Raw genomic sequence first — 19,538 nt, forward strand, 5'->3', positions numbered from 1 at the left:
GTGTCATGTCAACAAGCTGTCTTTGTTCATTTATATGAGTCGTGGACTTACATCATTATTGTCGACGTCAGAATTGATTGACATTCAGTTGCTAAAAACAATGGATTGCAATGAAATCCTCACAAGATTCATAAATCTCCTTTAAAGTGGGACTACGGTGTTGTTTTCTGTACTAGCATATTGCATCAGGCTAGGTGTGTGGCGGTGTGCCTGAATGTAAATATAGGAACACAGACCAGCTGGCTGCATGCTAATCGATGACTTTACCTGCCGTGTCGTAGAATTTGACATTTGTTTTATTTACTTTGTGGTGCGCGAGTCAATTAAAACCACGTACAACTGATTACGATCCCTCTGAACTGAGAGACCTGGATACGGAGACTGTGGTGAAGTGTGGCAACCTGAAATCAGAACTCTACTGACAGCTTTTTCCTTAAGTGGTGTCTGGTAGTCTGGAGTGTGTTTGAGTCGATCATTTTTATATCAAATCAGGTTAAATTGTCATCATGCCCAAAGGAGGTAAGATATCTGTCTGATATCTCTGTGTCAGACATATAACTGTCACAGAGAGCTGATCAACAATGATCACACTGATTGACCACGTTGAGTCAGCAGCAGCACACGTCACTCTTGGGTTGGCAGATGGAATCCTGACATGTGTTTGTGTACACACTGTTTTCATAATCTGTTATGACTGCATGATATTGAAATTATGCATAACATGTATTTTACTAATTTGAAACTTAAGCATTCTGTAAACAGAGAACAAACATTTTTGCATTTTTGAAATTAATCTCACATGCTTTTTGTTTTGTTTCTAGGAAAAAAAGGTGGCCATAAAGGTCGGATGAGAACCTACACAAGTCCTGAAGAAATAGATGCTCAAATGAAAGCAGAAAAAGAACGAAAGAAGGTAAATTACTTACACTGTCATCACAGATAGTAATGTGCTGGCCCAGAGAACATATCAATAAAGAGGTTGAGAGAAAGCAAGTCTTATCATTTTAATAAACATATTACATCTATTAGGACATGAAGGCAAAACACGGCAGTTCCTTTACTCCTTATGCAGAAGCAGAGCTTAGTTCTTAGTTCTGAGCATGGTAGAATAAAAGAACAATTCCAAAATAGTAAAACTTCAATTTAATAGGTGTAATGTATAGTGGTAGACCAATATATCAGCCATATTAAGATTTATTGAGTATATTTAACCATTTTGAGATTATAACCATGTCTGCTTGGTTCATTTATAAATGTTACTTCCATCTTGTGTCAGTTCCAAAATATACTGAAGCCTTGCCAATGGACAATAAACAATGTACTTAAAAAAAATACATATTTTCAGTGAATTTTAATAAGATAGTGTGTTAAATAAATGTTTAATTTCAGCAGTTTTGCATACCTCTCATTTACTGTCATTAAATAGTTTTACGTAAAGTTGGAACCGCATGAAAAATGCTCAATTCTATTCAGCCCGTGTAATATTGAAAGCACTACAACAACGCATTATTTCATGTTTTACCGTGCAAATTGAATATATATACACACACACACACACACACACATATATTCATTTGAAATCAGATGATTACAACTCACTCCAAAAAAGTTGGGACAGTCAAGTGTTTACCACTGTGTAACATCACCATTTTTTCTAATAACACTGTGGAATTTTCCCTCATCCATTATACAGGTCTTCAGCTGCACAGTTGTACGGGGCCTTCATTGTCGTATTTTGCATTTTATAATGTGCCACACATTCTCAATTGGAGACAGGTCAGGACTGCAGGCAGGCCAATCTAGCACCCGCATTCTCGTTAAGGCTTTACTATGCAAAGCAGAAGCCATACATCAACACTGTCCAGAAGAGCCGTCGACTTCTCTGGGCTCAGTCTCATCTTAGATGGAAAGTAGAACTGTGGAACTGTGTTTTGTGGTCCGGCGACAAGTCCACATTTAAAATAGTTTTTGGAAAAACACCTGTCGTTTTCTTTGGACCAAAGAGGACCGTCCAAGCTGTTATTAGCGTCAGCTCCAAAAACCATTGTCTGTCATGGTATGGGGGTGTGTTAGTGCCCATTGCATGGGTAACATGCACATCTGGGAGAGCACCATTATTACAGAAAGATATGTAAAAATTTTGGAGTAACATATATTGCCATCCAGACGCCATATTTTCCAGGAACATCCCTGCATTTTCCAGCAGGACATGCAAAACCACATTCTGCCCGGATTACAAGTGCATGGCTGTGTAAGCAGAGAGTGTAGGTGCTAGATTGGCCTGCTTGCAGTCCTGACCTGTCTCCAGTTGAGAATGTGTGGCGCATTATGAAGCACACCATACGGCAACAGAGGCCCCCTAAAACAGTGCAGCTGAAGACCTGCGTAATGGATAAATGGGGGAAATTCCACTTGCTAAACTTAACAAATTCGTGTCCTCAGTGCCCATATGTTTAATAAAGTGTGTAAAAACTCGACTTTGGAGTGTGTTGCAATCATCTGATTTGAAATGAGTGTTTATTTAAAAAATATATATTAAATTCACAAGATATAACATCATATAATGTGTTGTTGTAGTGCTCTCAATATAGCACAGGATGAGTAGAATTTACAAATCCCTTTTTTTTAAATTAGCATTTTCCACACTGTCCCAATTTTTTCAGAATTGGGGTTGTACAGTATATATCTGCTATCGGCCACCCTGCTCTCTAGATATTGGTACCGGCATTGGCCACTGGAAAGCCCATATTGGACGGCCACTTGTCATGTCAACAACATAAGATAACCACATTTTCTACAGGGCTTAATGGTGTATAAACAGAGATTCTCTTCTTACTATCATCAAGACACCTCAGACTACCCATCTGCAAGTCAAATTGGCTGCAGAAGCCTTTCTGAAAGCAGTAAAATAAAGCCATGTCAAATCTGAAACTCAACATAGTAATCTTTCTTTTTCTACATCATAGACTGAAGATGAAGAAGGTGCGTCAGTGAACGACAACCAAAGCGAAGACAAACTGACGGCATCAGGTTCAGAGGACAGTGATGACGACGGGTCTCAGGCAAGTCTTAGCTCAGAATGATTTAGGATTGCCCATGTGTCTGCAGATCAGTCCATCTGGAGATATATTCATCAGAGCCTACTGTGGCAAGGAAGGAGACATTAAGTTGTATTTGCAAGTATCAGACACACTCTTGCTCAGTCTAATTAATGTGAAATCTTATTGGAGTAGTAGATTACTCTTTGATGTGTCTATCAATCACTGCGTTTGGAATGTCGGCATTATATAAGTTGAATGTCATACTAGTCACGGCTCTGATGGATGATAATGTACTGGTGATGATTCAGCAGTGGCAGTATCATTACAACTCACTACAAACACTTTCAGAAGGAGCTGATGTGTGAATTCTGGAAACAAACTGATATTTACTTGTTTTCTCCATTTTGTCACAGAAAAGGAAGGGTATTGAGGGCTTGATAGAGATTGAAAATCCTAATCGTGCTGCCCAGAAAACAAAGAAAGTCACAGAGTTAGAACTTGAGGGACCCAGACAGCTTTCCAGAAGAGAAAGGTAAAAGACACTGGGTTGAGTGAAGCCAATGAAGCAATTATCTCTGAACCACTTACAGTAGGGCATATCACTAAAGGTGAAATGTTTCTACATTAATACGTAACATAATCTTTAAGGCAACTTCTTTCAATTATAACACAAAAACAACATGCCATTTCCTTCTCACTTCTCTTTCAGAGAAGAGATTGAAAAGCAAAAAGCCAAGGAGAGGTATATGAAAATGCATTTAGCAGGCAAGACAGATCAAGCTAAAGCAGATCTCGCTCGGCTTGCCATTATTAAAAAGCAACGTGAGGAGGCTGCGCGGAAAAAAGAAGAGGAACGTAAAGGTAAATCAGAAGATTTCTGGAATGTCACAGAACTTATGTGATGTGTGCACATTTATTCATGTTTTGTTCTTTGTCATCACAGCAAAAGAAGCAGCACATGAAGCAGCAGCAGCAGCTAAAGGAATACATACGATGTCTCTCAAATAATGCAGACGTAGTGGATTCTTAAAGGCTTTGATGCATTTGTGGACAGTATACAGTTATATTGACAATATTATTTTTGGGGGGAAAAAAAGCTTGAAGATGTGTTATGCTATGTAAGACATTTATAACACAATGTTCCGTTGATGAGGAATATTTCAGAATAAATTAACCCTGAAAGCAGGCAATGCCTTTGTGAGAGCCCTGATGCTTTCACCAAAGTGGCTAACTCATAATGCTTGCTTTCACTCGATGATACTAGAAATATAGACATATTTATTAATATATTAACATATTGACAGATGCAACTGAGTGGATTTTAATTAAAGAATTATTGTAAAAAATAAAGACGTCATTATCTGTCCTCTGTTGTAAAGGACCTGGGATATTGTAGAATGATGTGATTCTCTTCTTGAAATGATGTAAAGGATAACATAATGCCAATAAAAATTTCATAACTTTTTACAGAAAAATATGTGTATCATGTTGTAAAAATGTTTTTTTATTTTTTTATTTTTTTATCTCAATTGTCTTTTTAAAGCCCTTCTGCAGATCTGTTAGGAAATTGTTAAAGTTGTAGCATTGTAGATGTTATATGTAGTACTGAGAATACAACAAAACTCTTCTGAGATCAGCAAAGAAAAGTTTTGGCATTCAGAATATATATATATATATAATTTAAGTGTTTAGTGCATAAGAAACAAATTGCAATTTTTTTTTTAAATTGTATTTAAATCATATTATTATTATTAAATTTGTATGACAACGTGTATGGGGCCCAGGATGTCCTCAAGACTGAGGACAGTGGCATGAATGATCTTAGAGATATTAACAAAAACTTTTGATGGGTCTCAGGATGAGAGTGGGAGGAGATCCACAGGCCACGCCGCTCAGCGCGCTCATTGGTCTCCACATTTCGCGGACTTTTGGCACGAGGAAATCCAGATTGCATAAATCTAAAAATTAATCAGGAAGCACCGTTAATCCCAGTTGTAAAGGTAAGTGTCATAACATTTCCATTGTATATCACGTATATATTTGAAGCGTAGGTACCTTAAAGCTGTTGGATGTAGTGGAACAAATCAAGACCGTGTGACTGCACATGTGCTCCTTATTCTTGGCAGATGAACATGAACTCGCACTGTTGTACTGCAAATCGGCTCGTGTAAATTGCTTTATAAAATTCGCCTTGTCAAAGAAACAACGTCTGTGTTTTTATATATTAATCATTTGTCCCTGAGCCACACTTAGCTAAATATACTTGTTATGATTTAGCAGCATTTCGCGGGTAAAAGTGTTACCTTACAGACAGAAGTTCCGGTTTATCTATCTGTCTATCACTGTGGACTTAACGTAGCTAAATGTATCCCTCTATTTCTCAACAAAACGCGAATAAAACATCCTCAAAGTTATGTTTCGTAATCTGTCGCGTGGCCAGTCTGGCAGCAGCTGCAGTTGCATAATTTGACTGACACTCTGACCTGAGCAAGAACATCAATAGAACATTAGAGCAACATATAGAACAACAAAACATTACATTTGAGTGTTTGACGATTTGTTTCTGTCATTTGACGATTTTGTTTCTGTCATTTGTAACAAGTAAAAGTTGAAGAAGTTTCCAAACTCTTTGTTAGTCATTTATCATCTTTGCACTTCAAAGGTGGCACAGAAGCTGTATTTATTTACACAGACAGTTGTAAGGGTTTGTTCACCCCAAAATAAAAATTCTCACCCATATGCCATCCCAGACGTGTAGACCGTCATTCTTCTGCTGAACACAAACATCTCAGCTTTGTAGATGCAAGTGAATGTTGACCAAAACTTTGAACCTCCAAAAAGCACATAAAGGCAGCATAAAATTCATCCATAAGACTCCAGTGGTTTAATCCATGTCTTCAGAAAATATATGATAGGTGTGGGAGAGAAACGAATGCATATTTAAGTCCTTTTTTACTATCAATCTCCACCTTTGACCAGCCCCAACCAGTAGGTGACGATATGCACAAAAACGCAACTCGCCAAAAAGCAAAAAAAGAAAGTGAATGTGGTGATTTATAGTTAAAAAAGACTTGAATATTGACGTCTCTCTCACACACCTATCATTTCACTTCTGAAGATATGGATTTAACCACTGGAGTTGTCTGGATTACTTTTATGCTGCCTTTATCTGCTTTTTGGAGCTTCAAAATTTTGGTCACCATTCACTTGCATTGTGAGGACCTACAGAGCTGAGATGCTCTTCTAAAAATATTTGTGTTCTGCAGAAGAAAGTCATACACATCTGGGATGGCATGAGGGTGAGTAAATGAGAATTTTTGGGTGAACTATTCCGTTAATGTTCGGAGCAGGCATAAATGCGTTTACACAGCAGTTACAATACAAATGCATAAATAATGTTATGAGAGAAATGCTTAAAATATACAATTATAAATATAGAAATATGAATGAAAGTATGAAGTAAAAAATTAATATAAATTTATGAAATATGTTCTATCATGGCAACAAAAAACAAACTAAAAATTCAATGATAAAATAGATCAGTTATGTAAATCATGAAAAAATCCATAAAATGTACCTAGTTCAAGTTGTCTAAAGCCAGTACTGTAATTTTGTATTTTCAGAATAACAATTAGTTTTTTCATAATTATTGAAACTTTATTTCGACAATTATCCAAATGACCCTGTTGGAAGTGTTTCATAATGGACTTTTCCCAAAAATTTGACTCACTTATTGATTTGTTAAACCTTGAGTACTTTGGTCCTTCATAACTGTAATGCTTTGATTGCAAGAGCTTTCTCTCAGTTTAACCACAACATTTTTTCCTCTAGAGATCAACAACTATGGCTCAAGTCAATGGCCATCATAATGGTACATGGGACTCTCACAACAAGATGATGCTGGAACCTCTGAGCACAAATGATCCCGAGGTAACCAGAACTATTGTAAATGCTGCAGTGAGCCACTGAGTGACACTGGGGTCAATATAGCCAGACTGTCAAATTGTGGCCTAGACTCTAATCTGTTTATAGTTCAGTATTGTAAAGTTTGTTTACAGTGTTATTTTATTTTCAATACAGGTATTTGACATTATAAAAAAGGAGAAGAAGAGGCAGACGTATGGATTAGAGCTCATTGCCTCTGAGAACTTCACCAGTCGAGCAGTTTTGGAAGCACTGGGCTCCTGCATGAATAACAAGTACTCTGAGGGTTATCCTGGACAGAGGTGATTATTGTGCAATCACATTGCACATACTGTAAATTGGTCTTTTTCTGTTGTTTTTGTCTTGCCAATAAGTAGCTTTTAAAATATACTTTTTTCAATCCGTTCGTTAAAATGTTCTATTCAAGCTGCCAAACTTTGAATGCCTTTTTTTTTTTTAATTTTATTTTTTATAGGTATTATGGAGGCACAGAGCATGTAGACGAATTAGAGCGTTTGTGTCAGGAAAGAGCTTTGAAAGCTTACGGGCTTGACCCTAATAAATGGGGAGTTAATGTACAACCGTACTCTGGTAGGTTTGTTTCTCAGTGTCACTGGCTGTTGTTGTTTTAAGAGATGACGTAACTGGTGTAAAACATTAACTCAACACAGATATTAAATATTGTTTTGTTTCTCTCAGGGTCACCTGCGAACTTTGCTGTATACACAGCCATAGTGGAACCTCATGGACGGATCATGGGCCTTGACCTGCCCGATGGAGGCCATCTCACCCACGGCTTCATGACTGACAAAAAGAAAATCTCAGCCACTTCCATTTTTTTTGAGTCTATGCCTTATAAGGTAAACCTAATTATAGGTGCTTCCTAAGGCAAGCATCACCATTGCTATTGCTCATACACTTGTAGTGATTTAAACAACCCCCTAATCTCAAGTATTAAACTTAAGCATGTAATTTGTCCCTATGAATATGAATGTGTCAGGCATGTTGAGGAGAGGTGTGCTGTTACTTTTCTAAGTGATCAAACTTAGATTTTCGCCTGCTGGATGATAAAACCGGTGAAAAAAATCTGAAATAGACTTAGACCAGTAAGCAATGACTCCCTAGCAACTACATAACAACAAGCTAAAAACACTCAGAACACATTAGCAACCACATAGCAACAACCCATCACAGTTTCTAATGATAAATATTATTGATAAGCCAGTTTAATCATACCTGTTATTGATACTACCATTTCTAATGCATGTGCATTATATTTGTCCAGGTCAACCCAGAAACTGGATACATTGATTATGACAGACTTGAGGAAAATGCTCGGCTCTTCCACCCCAGACTTATAATTGCTGGTCAGCACTGTTTCGTTGTTGCACATTGTGTTTATTAAAGTATTAGGAAAGCTTTTGAAAGTGTTGTACCACAATATACGTATGTACAACAGGGCTAAGAAATTAATTTTGAATTTTTACCTTAAATATTACAAAATTAGAATTAGTTTAAGTCAGTTGATTATTTATTTATATATATATATATATATATTTACACCTGTAAAATCTGTCTGCAAAAACTGAATATTTTAAAGTGTACATATTTAAATAACTAACAAATTACTTGCAAGTTCTTTGAGATGAAGTATAAAGTAAATATATTAATGATTATATTTTAATGTTTATATATATATAATATATATATACACACACACACACACACATTAGAAGCAAATCAATATTTAAGTCATTTTTTACTATCAATCTCCACCTTTGACAAGCCCAACCAGTAGGTGGCGATATGCACGAAAAACGCAACTCGCCAAAAAGCAAAAGAAGAAAGTGAAAGTGGAGATTTATAGTAAAAAAGTACTTTAATATTGATGTCTCTCACATACACCTATAATATCGCTTCTAGAGATATGGATTTAACCACTGGAGTCGTCTGGTTTACTTTTATGATGCCTTTATTTGCTTTTTGGAGCTTCAAAATTTTGGTCACCATTCACTTGCATTGTGTGGCCCTACAGTGCTGAGATATTTTAAAAAAAATCTTTGTGTTCTGCTGAAGAAAGTAATTCAATTGCAATTAATCGCAAAAAACTTTGTGATTACCATTAATTCGTTTTTTTAAAAATATTATTAATTCACAGCCCTAGGATGGACTTAACCTATAATATTTCCATGCATCACTATTAAGGCACCAGTTGCTATTCCCGTAACCTGGACTATAGTCGTCTGAGGAAGATAGCCAACGAGAATGGGGCCTATCTTCTGGCAGACATGGCTCACATTAGTGGTCTGGTTGCAGCAGGAGTGGTTCCTTCTCCATTTGAACACTGCGATGTTGTTTCCACCACTACCCACAAGACCCTCAGGGGCTGCAGAGCAGGAGTCATTTTCTTCAGAAAAGGTGAATTTATTACCCTCATTATTACCCTTTAAATATATTCCCTTGATAACAATGTCATTTCACACTCTTGACTTGTAGGAGTTCGCAGTGTTGATGCAAAAGGGAAGGAGACCTTGTACAACCTTGAGAGTCTGATAAACCAGGCAGTGTTTCCTGGACTTCAAGGCGGCCCACACAACCATGCCATTGCTGGTAGGATCTGTTAACCATCTGATAACAGTCTATTAAGTTGTCAGATATGTGCACTGGGTTCAAGAGTCCACATTGAAATCAGAATCTAATTTAAACCTGGAAATAAACAGAACCTTTTAGTATATTTGACTTATGGTATAATGTAAAATGAACAAGAAGTATTTAAGATGGAGATGCACCGATTCTACTCGATAGTAGCTGTATTGGGCCGATATTGGGGGGGTAAATGTTTCCAAGTACATTGACATAATGACGTGGTTGCATTTACTGTGCTTGGTGCATGTACGTAAAGACTAGTTTAAGAAACCATTGGCGATTTTGGTGTTTAAACCATTTAAACCTAGCAAATATACATGCAACGTCTTGCTCGCGCTCTGTGCACATTTGTGTTTCGTTGCTTGCTTTGAAGCTCACAAGATTCTCATTGGTATAAAAAAAACATTCTCAAATCATCCATGCCAGCTCGTGTACATGCTGTCATGAAAGCAAAAGAGGGACATAAATTCATCTTAATTTTTCAACCATATTGCAATACTGATAAGATAATTTGTAATAGAATTAAACAAAAATGTAAAATTGAAGCATTCTCACATGTGGTTTGAACCCCACTGTATATTACTTAGAAAAAATGCTTTACTTTTCTTGATAGGGTGTCTGAAAGTAGGTCTAAATATGATGTTCAAATACTGTAATGACCAAATATTTAGCTCTACCTTGTATCGGATTTCTTTTGCATGTGGTGCGCAGGAGTTGCTGTTGCTTTGAAGCAGGCTCTGACTCCAGAGTTCAAGACCTATCAAATGCAAGTTCTGGCAAATTGCAGAGCTTTAGCAGCCACCCTTATGGAAAAAGGCTACAAGGTTGTTACAGGTGAGTTTCAGTGAAGATTTAGAAAAATATGCATATCACAAAGGTTTACAAAATGTGTATGTCTTTACATAAAAGAATTGTATAGAGGTATGTGTGTAAAGCCCTACTCGGACAGAAAAAAAAAAAAAAACAATGTTTGAGTTCCAATTATCATTACCTGACTTCTGTGATATCATGTACTGATTCGGATATGACTAAGATCACCATGTTTATTACCGAGGTGGGAGTGCCTGTTTTCTAGATGTTTTAAACTTAATCTGTTTAAATGTAAAATTACTTATCATTTTAAATATTTAATTTATTGATTTTAGCTTATTATAAAACCCCTATTAAAATTAACGTCACATGAGTGTATAGAAGTGAAATAAACAAGACTTCTCTTTGAATTCTATAATTATTAACATTACGTGATTGAGCTGAGAAATAAAGTTGAATGTCTTGCCTGACTCTGATATTACAGTGGCCAGTCTTAGCAGTTTCTGCGATTTTGACATGCGTTGTTGATTTGTTTTTTGTTTTTTTTCGTATTTTTTCGTCAGATGGCAAAAAATCGGCATGATACGTTCATATTGAAAAGCGCGCAGCAGGCAGAAGATTTTCACGCATAAATACAATCTTAATTTGGTCAAAATACATGAGGAGAGGGCCTGGGTGGCTCAGTGGTAAAAGACGCTGGCTACCACCCCTGGAGTTCGCTAGTTTGAGTCCCAGGGCATGCTGAGTGACTCCAGCCAGGTCTCCTAAGCAACCAAATTGGCCCGGTTGCTAGGGAGGGTAGAGTCACATGGGGTAACCTCCTCGTGGTCGCTATAATGTGGTTTGTTCTCAGTGGGGCACGTGGTGAGTTGTGCGCTGATGCTGCGGTGGATGGCGTGAAGCCTCCACACGCGCTATGTCTCCGTGGCAACGCGCTCAAGCCAAGTGATACGATGCGCGGGTTGATGGTCTCAGACGCGGAGGCAACTGGGATTTGTCTTCCGCCACCCGGATTGAGGCGAATCACTACGTTACCACGAGGACGCACTGGGAATTGGGCGTTCAAAATTGGGTGAAAAAGGGGAAAAATCCCAAAAAATTAAAATACATGAGGAGAAGCTTTGTTCAAATTCAACATCAGCAATCAGAGACGTTCACATTCGGACGGGATTAGATTTCTCAGAGGTCCCTTGAGTTAGCAGAAGAACAGTAGGTATTTTGCTCTGAAATTTTTACGGAGGTTGTGTGAGAAAAACGCAGACTTGTCAGATTCAGATGGGATTAAAATCACAAAGTCCGTCTGTGAAACACAATTTCCCTAACCTCCTCAGGGAAAACTAGTCCCGTCCAAATAGGGCTTATAAAGCCTTTAGATGAGGGTGATAAAGATGCACCTTTGGATACAGAAGATCTGCTATGTTTATCTGTTGTCCTTTTGTTTTCAGGCGGCTCTGATAATCATCTCATCTTGGTCGATCTGCGTCCAAATGGAACTGATGGAGGGAGGGCCGAGAAGGTGTTGGAGGCTTGTGCCATCGCCTGCAACAAGAATACATGCCCAGGTGCCTTTTAGAAATAATTAATAATAGTACTGTAACTGCCCCATTCTTGTACAGTGTGTTTTGATGTATTAAATTACTGACATGGACAGATAAACATTTATCTTTTTCTCTAATATATTTTTCCCCCAAACTACGTTTGAAGGTGATAAAAGTGCCTTGCGCCCCAGTGGCCTTCGTTTAGGGTCTCCGGCTCTTACATCCCGAGGGCTTTTGGAGGATGATTTCCGCAAGGTTGGCGAGTTCATTCATCAGAGTGAGTTCATATTATGCTCTAATATAACACCAAAGGAATAGTTCACCCAAAAATGATAATTTTCTCATTTACTCACCCTCATGCCATCTCAAACTCGTATGACTTTTCTTTCTTCTTTGGAACACAGATAGTTTTGATAGATATGATGTTTCTCCATAGTCAATGCGATGCAAAACTTTCAAGCTTCAAAAAGGGCATAAGTTTAGTCCATATCTTCTGTAGTGATGCAATGGGTTTTGGGTGAGAAACAGACCTTTTCAATATAAATGAAAGAATTGCCATTTTTGGGTGAACTATTCCTTTTGAAGGATGTTATACATTGTAAAAACCTAGCGCAGAGATTGACAGTATTTGTGTGTCTGCCCTTAGGCATTGAGTTGACATTGGAGATGCAAAGAAACATGAACCCAAAAGCTACTTTGAAGGAGTTTAAGGATGAACTGGCTCAAAATGAGAAGTATCAACTGAAAATCAAAGACATCCGAGAGGAGGTGGAAGCCTTTGCTGGAAAATTCCCAATGCCGGGGTTGCCAGAGTTATAATTATTATCCATCTGACTTTTTGGTGTTCCTGAAATAGGCTATTACTTCTCTTTTGATGGGCACTGAGGTGTAAATGCAGCGTAACAGTCTATTCCTGTTATAATGCACATTGATGTGATGATTTCCCATTTATTTGTCATCATCCACATGAACTATCTGTCTTGGATATCACCAATGATTGTTTTATAAAAGCATTACTCTGTTAGCGTTTGCTCCTCAGTTACTTTTGATCTTTACCTGTTTTCTGTGGTTGCAAATAGTGAACACTGAAATGCTCTCCAGATAAGACCAACAGAAAAATATCCAACTGCAACAACACATTAAAGTGCAAATAAAGCTATAAATACTGTAAATGTGAACATATTGAGGACATTTTTCTTGATAGTTTACTGTAACAAGTTACAATTTTAAAAGACAAATCATGTGTCTTTCAGCTATCTTCATAATACATTCAAGTGCTTGGTGAAGACAGAATGTCACAAATTGTGTTACAAGTAAATGGCACCACACAGCATTAAATCAAATAATTTAATGAAACTGATGGTAGAGTGATTTCACAGTGGGCAGCAACTCAAAGCACAGATGAACCTCAAAATTGACTTGACTCAACATTCAGAAATATTTTAGAATAAAGATTACATCTCACCTTACTTCCATACAAGCTCACAATACTGTCTTAGAATAGATTTGTGTTAAGTAGCAACAAAAGTGTATGATTTGGACAAACACAGCAAATAAAATGTGTTAAAACAGCGGGGGGGAAAATAACCTTAGAAGATAATGTGCATATTTCGGTATGGCTTTTTCTCAATTTACATTCAACAGACCACGCATTAAAATGCAGTTATCTCACTGACGAATCGTTACAAAGGCCAATAATTACTGGGTAACTAAAGCAGCAGGATTTTAAGACACACTTCCGATGAAACACTGGTGGCAGTCAGAAGAGCTGTAATTTTGGATTGCAACTGCGATCATGCAGTAGTGGGAATAACAATTCCAGGCAATGTTCTTTGGCAACAGCCACCATTTGTGAGTCATTTGTTTCACAATCACTGCAACAGCCATTAGAATGAAGTGCTAATCCATCCATACAAACACTCATGCTGACATTGCTTGCACACAACTCAGACACAACAATTTATATCACTTTTAAATATCTAGAAAAGCAGAATGATACAACACATGAAATACAATGGAAGTGTCTATAAATGGCACCAGATTTTTGCCTCCATTAAAGTTTCGTGCTCTTCAAACATGCAGATGGTTGTGTAACAGATCTCCACGACATAACATTTTACATGCAGTACATTCTTTCACCTTACCACATAATTACATTGAAACACAGGGCAGTTGAAAACTCATTTTTGTTTAAAATCTCAATCTCTTGTGAACTGTTATTCATACAATTAACCACGGCCTTTGTTTTTATCAAATTCATCTTTGACTTTCTTACATCAGACATAAATTTCCAGTAGAAAGGACCGAAAAAGAAGAAAGATTAGGATGATTTGCAGGTTTTCCCTATAGTAATAATTTAGTTTAATTACTTCACAAGCCACAAATGAAAGTATAAAAAGGCCAACATCATTGACCAATTCATCAATTAACATTAAATTGTTGACCATTTCAACACATAGAAAACGACCTAATTCTAATGGCACAGTTTCATAAAGGCTGTTGGGCAATGTAAATGACAGCATATTGAGGAGAACATGTTTTACAAAATATGCTTGTGATTTTCATGCAGCAACATTGCATCTCTTATGAAGGCATAAGAAGAGCAATGTTAATATTTAAACAGGCTACCAGGATCAGATTAATGAAATCATGATGGGACTCTCCTCCTGCTGTTGTGTCTATGCATGTAAATAGAAAATAGGCCAATTGTGTCATGAAAACAAGCCTTTAAAGAGGAAATGTTCATCAGAATGTTAGCCTCAGTCACCATTCACTTTCATTATATGGGGGAGTTTGCATCTCATTGTTTAAATGCAAAACAAAATGTTTTGTATGCCCTCATTTCAACTATGTATGACTTGTGCTTGCATTTGTTATTTAAAAAAAGAGCTGACCACGTCCATTTGGCAATAACTTTAAATGTGTAACCACTACACTAAACAAATAATCAAGACCAAATTAGTAACGCCGGACGTTCAACCCTCCGCTTCTCAGAATGGCATGGGAATATTCACACACATAAAAAAAGCAAATGAAAATTACATTCAATACATCTGGTCTCCTGATTTTAGCCCAGGTTCATGGGAATTAGAGTCATAATAAGAGGAACTTTTCTCCCAAAAATGAAAACAGACATTATTCACACACCCTAATGTCACTCCAAACTTGTATTACTTTTTGTCTTATATGGAAATCAAAGGATACATTTTTAAAAACGTCTTCAAGGGGTTCACTCATCAAACTGTAAGTGAATGATGACTCCGGTTTGTCAAGCTCGAGAAAGGACCATAAATTCACCTCACTAGTTCTAATTGCATCTTGTGACCGAACGGCATGTTGTGATGTTGCACGTTTGGTCACGAGACATATTGGGAACTAACAAGGTTTTAACTATTTATCGGCGTAGCAGCCTTATTTGATTTTAGTGCTTTATTAATATGATTTGAGAGTGAATAACAACTTAAATTTAGTTAATTACAAAAAAATTATCATGTTGGGGGCGTGGGTAGCTCAGCAAGTAAAGACGCTGACTTTCACCCCTGGAGTCACGAGTTCAAATCCAGGGCAGGCTGAGTGACTCCAGTCAGGTCAACTAAGCAACCAAATTGGCCCGGTCCCAAGGGAGGGTAGAGTCACATGGGGTAACCTCCTCATGGTCGCTATAATGTGTGGTTCTCGCTCTCGGTGGGGCACTTGGTGAATTGTGTGTGGATGTCACTGAGAATAGCGTGAAACCTCCACACGCACTATGTTGCCGCAGCAAAGCACTCAACAACGTGAGTAAGTGATAAGATATGCGGATTGACAGAGGCAACTGAGATTCATCCTCCGCCAACCGGATTGAGGCGAGTCACTATGCCACCACAAGGACTTAGAGCGCATTGCGAATTGGGCATTCCAAATTGGGGAGAAAAAAAAAAACAAAATAAACAAAATTATAATATTGGCTTCAGAACACTTGGAATATTCTGCAGGAGTCATATCTACTGTGGTTTTATGGTGTGTTTTTTTTTTTTTTTTTTCGAGCTTGACAGACCAGAGTCACTATTAACTTATCATATGGAAAGTAAACCCTATAAAGAAAGACTTATAAAAATAAATAAAAAATCATTTTGTGTTCCACAGAATAAACTAAGTCGTACAGGTTTGAGGTGACATTAGGGTGAGTAAATAATTACAGATTTATTTTTGATTTTTGGGTGAACTATTTCTTGAACATGAAACAGACACTGTAAATCAAATGGACACATTCAGATTTTGTACAAATAGCTGGTGGTGTAGTTAAAAAAGAAGAATGATTGGTTGACCCCCTTCAAGGGCCCCTGAATGTAATGTTGCTTGATAAGCTCACTCAGGTACTGGACGATTTTACTCTCTTCCACAGTGTAACCGAGCTGTGACAAGAAATTAGTCCTCCGCGACGTGACCGAGCCCTGGTCGTTGATGTCCATGGGAAGGTGAATGTGGTGACAGAACGTGTAAAGGAAGGCCTTGGCTGTGAGCTGAGTCAACATACACTGAACATGGAGGAAGTAGGTGCTGCCACGCTTAATTTGAGTCCTGTGGTCTGCCATATGGCTCATTAGCATTCCTTTGTATGATGGACATTGCAGGGTCTTGTTGTCACAATCCAAAATGCTTATGTAACGGCTGTATCGATTCAAAGAGTGGAGTATGCTGGATCCCGCAGGGGAGGCAGCTCTGAAAAAAAGAGAGGAAGCATCAAAATTGAACACTCTGCACTTTTGGTTTGTATTGAGTTTAAAGCATTGCCAGCAAAATGTGGTTGTGGCTCAAACTATGCTACTGAATTATCGATCGACTTGACAAACAGATGTGCACAAACACAATCGTCACCTCAACAGGTCAACCTCTTGCAACATACCTCTGCAATCCAATGAGTTTCCATCTCTGCAGGTCAGTAAGCTGAAATGGCGTTGACAGCCACGGCTGGACAGTTTCGCCATACTTGCCCAGGTTGGGCACAAAAATGAACAAAGCATTGACCAGCTTCCTCACTGTGCCCTCATCCACCCCAAGAATGATTAGTGTTCGGCCGCTCAGAAGGCAAAAAATGGCTTGCTGAGCGAATGGATATTGCCTGATGAATCTTAGAGTACTATGACCAGCCTTCTTCTTCTGCTTCATCGTTAACACACTGCCGTAGGTGAACGGAGAAGCTGCTCTATCAGAACTGGTGGAGGCACTCATATAACTGGTAGAATCGGAGGCATCTTCAATGGTAATTCTTGCTACCTCTTCGGAGAGAGCACTAGTGTTTAGCTCAGAAAAATGCAATCCCATATTGGGGGCTGACTCTTCTAGGATGTAGTCCATCTGTAAAGTAGAATCTCCTTGAAGAAGGGACAAGGGTTCTTGGTTCACCACTGTGTCCCCACAACATTCCTGTGCAAGCTCTGGCAACGGTTCCTCGTAAATAAAACCCTCCTGCCCAATACAGCATGCCGTGTCCATTGGGATGAGATTTTTAGTTCCAAACACCTCTGAAGAACTCCCATCTGATGTCCCATGTGGAACTGCAACAGAGCTAGTCACGTTTTGGTCCTCAGATGAAGCAGCAATGGACACCTTACTCTTTCGTTCAAGGCCTTCAAAGTAATTTGGCTGCAGACTGGAAGGACTCACACCTACAAGCGCCTCAATGCTCTTGTCGCTACTAAAACTCCCTTTGGTCTCTGTATCAGCCGCCTCAGAGGTTTCTTGCGTGATGTCAGATGTACTAGACTCGGGAGGCCCTTCCATTATTTCCACACCCGGCTTCATATGATCCATGTCATCACAGGTGATGTAGGAAACAAGACTGAGTGGCTTGCCAGATAAGTTCAGAATTGGGACTGGAGGGTTGTTTGTACTTGTATTGAAACTTTTTGGGAGTCCTTCTTCATCCCAACCTCGTTCTGATTCAAAGAGAAAACTAGTCACTCTCTGTTTGTTCAGAAGAGCTCCGTCAATCTGGCTAGTGTAAATCAAGCAGAGATCTCCTCGGAATGACTTCTCAATTAAGTTTAGTTGCTCTAGAGTTTGTTGGAAAAAATGTGTATCGCAGAGCTCTTCGAGCGTTTTCAAACGTTTATCAAAGCACTTTGCAGATTTAGCCTTAATAAGCTGAGGGGTGTATGAAGACTTTCTAGAAGGCCTATCACTTTCTGCCTCCACAGTCTTATCTGCGTTTTCGAGACGATTACTATTAAGTGTATCACCATCATCGAATACACTCATGTCTGCTGGTTTCTCCACCTCACATTGCACAAAATCCATGTCTTTCTTTTTCCTAGAAGGGTAAGATGTGATTTGCCCCAGCAGATCTTTATGCTCATAGATGGACTTCTCCACATTCGCCAGTTCATTCGCCTTCTCAATGGCTTGTGTGGAATAACATCCATTGTTCATTTTCTGCAGCTCGGTCTCTTTGTGCAGCACCGATCTGGTGTACTCCAAGTCTTTCAGTTTCTTCACCAGTTCGTTCGCAAAAGCCTTCCTGTTTCCTGATTTGAGACACTCTGAAGCCTTGGAGAATTCCGATGATAGCTCTTGGAACTGCTGCATGATCTTCCTCTCATCTGCTGAAATGTAGGCCATGCAAAAGGGGCGTACGAACCCACGGGCCTCTAAATCATACAGGGTCAGATGATGGACGTAGGCGAACGCACCTTCCTTGGAATCACCAAGGACGACTTTTGAGTCCTCCACAAAATTGAGCTTCGGGTAGTTGCTACCAGGAGGGTGTCCAACAAAAGAAGCCTGGTAGTCCACAGACATAATGCGGAGGGAGAAGTAGTTAAGGTCAAATGTCCCACACACTTTGGGATCATTGGGAATAGTGAGTAATGGCTGTGGACCCACCTGCTCTGAAAACTCAGAGATGAGTATGAAATCTTTAGAGAATTTAGCATAGGATGTCTTCGTCCAGGGATTTGCATTGGCAGCATGGGTAAACAAGGGCACAGTAAACTCCTCTGGAAGCGACCATGGATCTGAGAACGAATCCCCAAAGTCGTCTTCTTTGGTAAAAGCCACCAAATCTGGTGAGCCAATCATGTTCTCGCAGTATCTGAACAGATATCAGCAGAAATATCCAACAGTACCTAATACGATGCTCAGTACCTCCACCAATGAAGACATAATACTCATCTCTCATAGACAGATCACTGTTGTTATTATATAGATCTGAAAGCACAAATCAAATCTGTCAATGCAGCAGGACTGGTTCCTCAAGCGCTCAGCCAAATCACGATCTGATACACTGTACATGAGCTTGAATCCGATGCTCTCCAGCCTGATGCTCTCTTACCTGCCATAAATCTGATGCATCTGTCGATGACCGCTGCTGATGCAAACCTATTTATAACCGGACATCTATATACCATAAATAAGCGGTGACACAGCTGTAACAATGTACTCCGGCTGCACAATACATTGACATCCTCTAACAGCAGCCATATTTAAACGATCGTAACCTTCCCATGTGACTGTTCTGACGAGGAAGTGGCTGTATCTCAAACCCTAGTGAGCTGTCTACCTAGATAACATTTTAGGGCATCTTTGAGCGTTCCAGCTC

General features: G+C 38.7%; 3 protein-coding genes across 6 annotated transcripts; 2 read left to right on the plus strand and 1 right to left on the minus strand.

Annotated features, from left to right (window-relative positions):
* The first annotated feature begins 5 nt into the window (after positions 1-5).
* On the plus strand, positions 6-4,516 carry pdap1b (pdgfa associated protein 1b). Of its 3 annotated transcripts, none has more exons than XM_051713962.1 (6): positions 6-665; positions 822-913; positions 2,967-3,062; positions 3,455-3,573; positions 3,751-3,902; positions 3,985-4,516. In XM_051713962.1, the coding sequence occupies exons 2-6, from the start codon at positions 848-850 to the stop codon at positions 4,047-4,049; spliced, it is 498 nt and encodes a 165-aa protein (XP_051569922.1). In that variant the 5' UTR covers positions 6-665; positions 822-847; the 3' UTR covers positions 4,050-4,516. The 3 variants fall into 3 exon arrangements, with proteins under 3 accessions (XP_051569922.1, XP_051569921.1, XP_051569920.1); XM_051713961.1 differs by having other exon boundaries at positions 6-519; XM_051713960.1 differs by having other exon boundaries at positions 6-913.
* A 397-nt stretch (positions 4,517-4,913) lies between these two features.
* LOC127450141 (serine hydroxymethyltransferase, cytosolic-like) lies at positions 4,914-13,137 on the plus strand. The gene is made up of 12 exons (XM_051713956.1): positions 4,914-5,041; positions 6,873-6,971; positions 7,122-7,267; positions 7,441-7,556; positions 7,665-7,825; positions 8,251-8,332; positions 9,171-9,383; positions 9,462-9,575; positions 10,323-10,445; positions 11,867-11,983; positions 12,126-12,236; positions 12,606-13,137. The coding sequence occupies exons 2-12, from the start codon at positions 6,885-6,887 to the stop codon at positions 12,776-12,778; spliced, it is 1,443 nt and encodes a 480-aa protein (XP_051569916.1). The 5' UTR covers positions 4,914-5,041; positions 6,873-6,884; the 3' UTR covers positions 12,779-13,137.
* A 155-nt stretch (positions 13,138-13,292) lies between these two features.
* smcr8a (Smith-Magenis syndrome chromosome region, candidate 8a) lies at positions 13,293-19,458 on the minus strand. Of its 2 annotated transcripts, XM_051713955.1 has the most exons (3): positions 19,272-19,458; positions 16,845-19,147; positions 13,293-16,660 (listed from the first exon to the last, which is right to left on the minus strand). In XM_051713955.1, exons 2-3 carry the CDS (start codon positions 19,016-19,018, stop codon positions 16,210-16,212), a joined length of 2,625 nt encoding a protein of 874 aa, XP_051569915.1. In that variant the 5' UTR covers positions 19,019-19,147; positions 19,272-19,458; the 3' UTR covers positions 13,293-16,209. The 2 variants fall into 2 exon arrangements, with proteins under 2 accessions (XP_051569915.1, XP_051569914.1); XM_051713954.1 differs by having other exon boundaries at positions 16,845-19,458.
* Between the last annotated feature and the right edge of the window lie 80 nt (positions 19,459-19,538).

This window comes from Myxocyprinus asiaticus, chromosome 13 (assembly GCF_019703515.2).
Source record: "Myxocyprinus asiaticus isolate MX2 ecotype Aquarium Trade chromosome 13, UBuf_Myxa_2, whole genome shotgun sequence".
Classification (NCBI taxonomy): Eukaryota; Metazoa; Chordata; class Actinopteri; order Cypriniformes; family Catostomidae; genus Myxocyprinus; species Myxocyprinus asiaticus.

Bases quoted from the DNA above. Each gene is read 5' to 3' on its own strand.
- LOC127450141 (XM_051713956.1), top strand. From the start codon at position 6,885: ATGGCTCAAGTCAATGGCCATCATAATGGTACATGGGACTCTCACAAC. The intron at 7,826-8,250 runs GTAAACCTAATT...ATATTTGTCCAG, and splicing joins TTGAGTCTATGCCTTATAAG to GTCAACCCAGAAACTGGATA. The intron at 9,576-10,322 runs GTAGGATCTGTT...TGTGGTGCGCAG, and splicing joins ACACAACCATGCCATTGCTG to GAGTTGCTGTTGCTTTGAAG.
- smcr8a (XM_051713955.1), bottom strand. From the start codon at position 19,018: ATGATTGGCTCACCAGATTTGGTGGCTTTTACCAAAGAAGACGACTTT. The intron at 16,661-16,844 runs GTATGTTGCAAG...TCTTTTTTTCAG, and splicing joins AAACTCATTGGATTGCAGAG to AGCTGCCTCCCCTGCGGGAT.
- pdap1b (XM_051713960.1), top strand. From the start codon at position 800: ATGCTTTTTGTTTTGTTTCTAGGAAAAAAAGGTGGCCATAAAGGTCGG. The intron at 914-2,966 runs GTAAATTACTTA...TCTACATCATAG, and splicing joins CAGAAAAAGAACGAAAGAAG to ACTGAAGATGAAGAAGGTGC. The intron at 3,063-3,454 runs GCAAGTCTTAGC...ATTTTGTCACAG, and splicing joins GTGATGACGACGGGTCTCAG to AAAAGGAAGGGTATTGAGGG.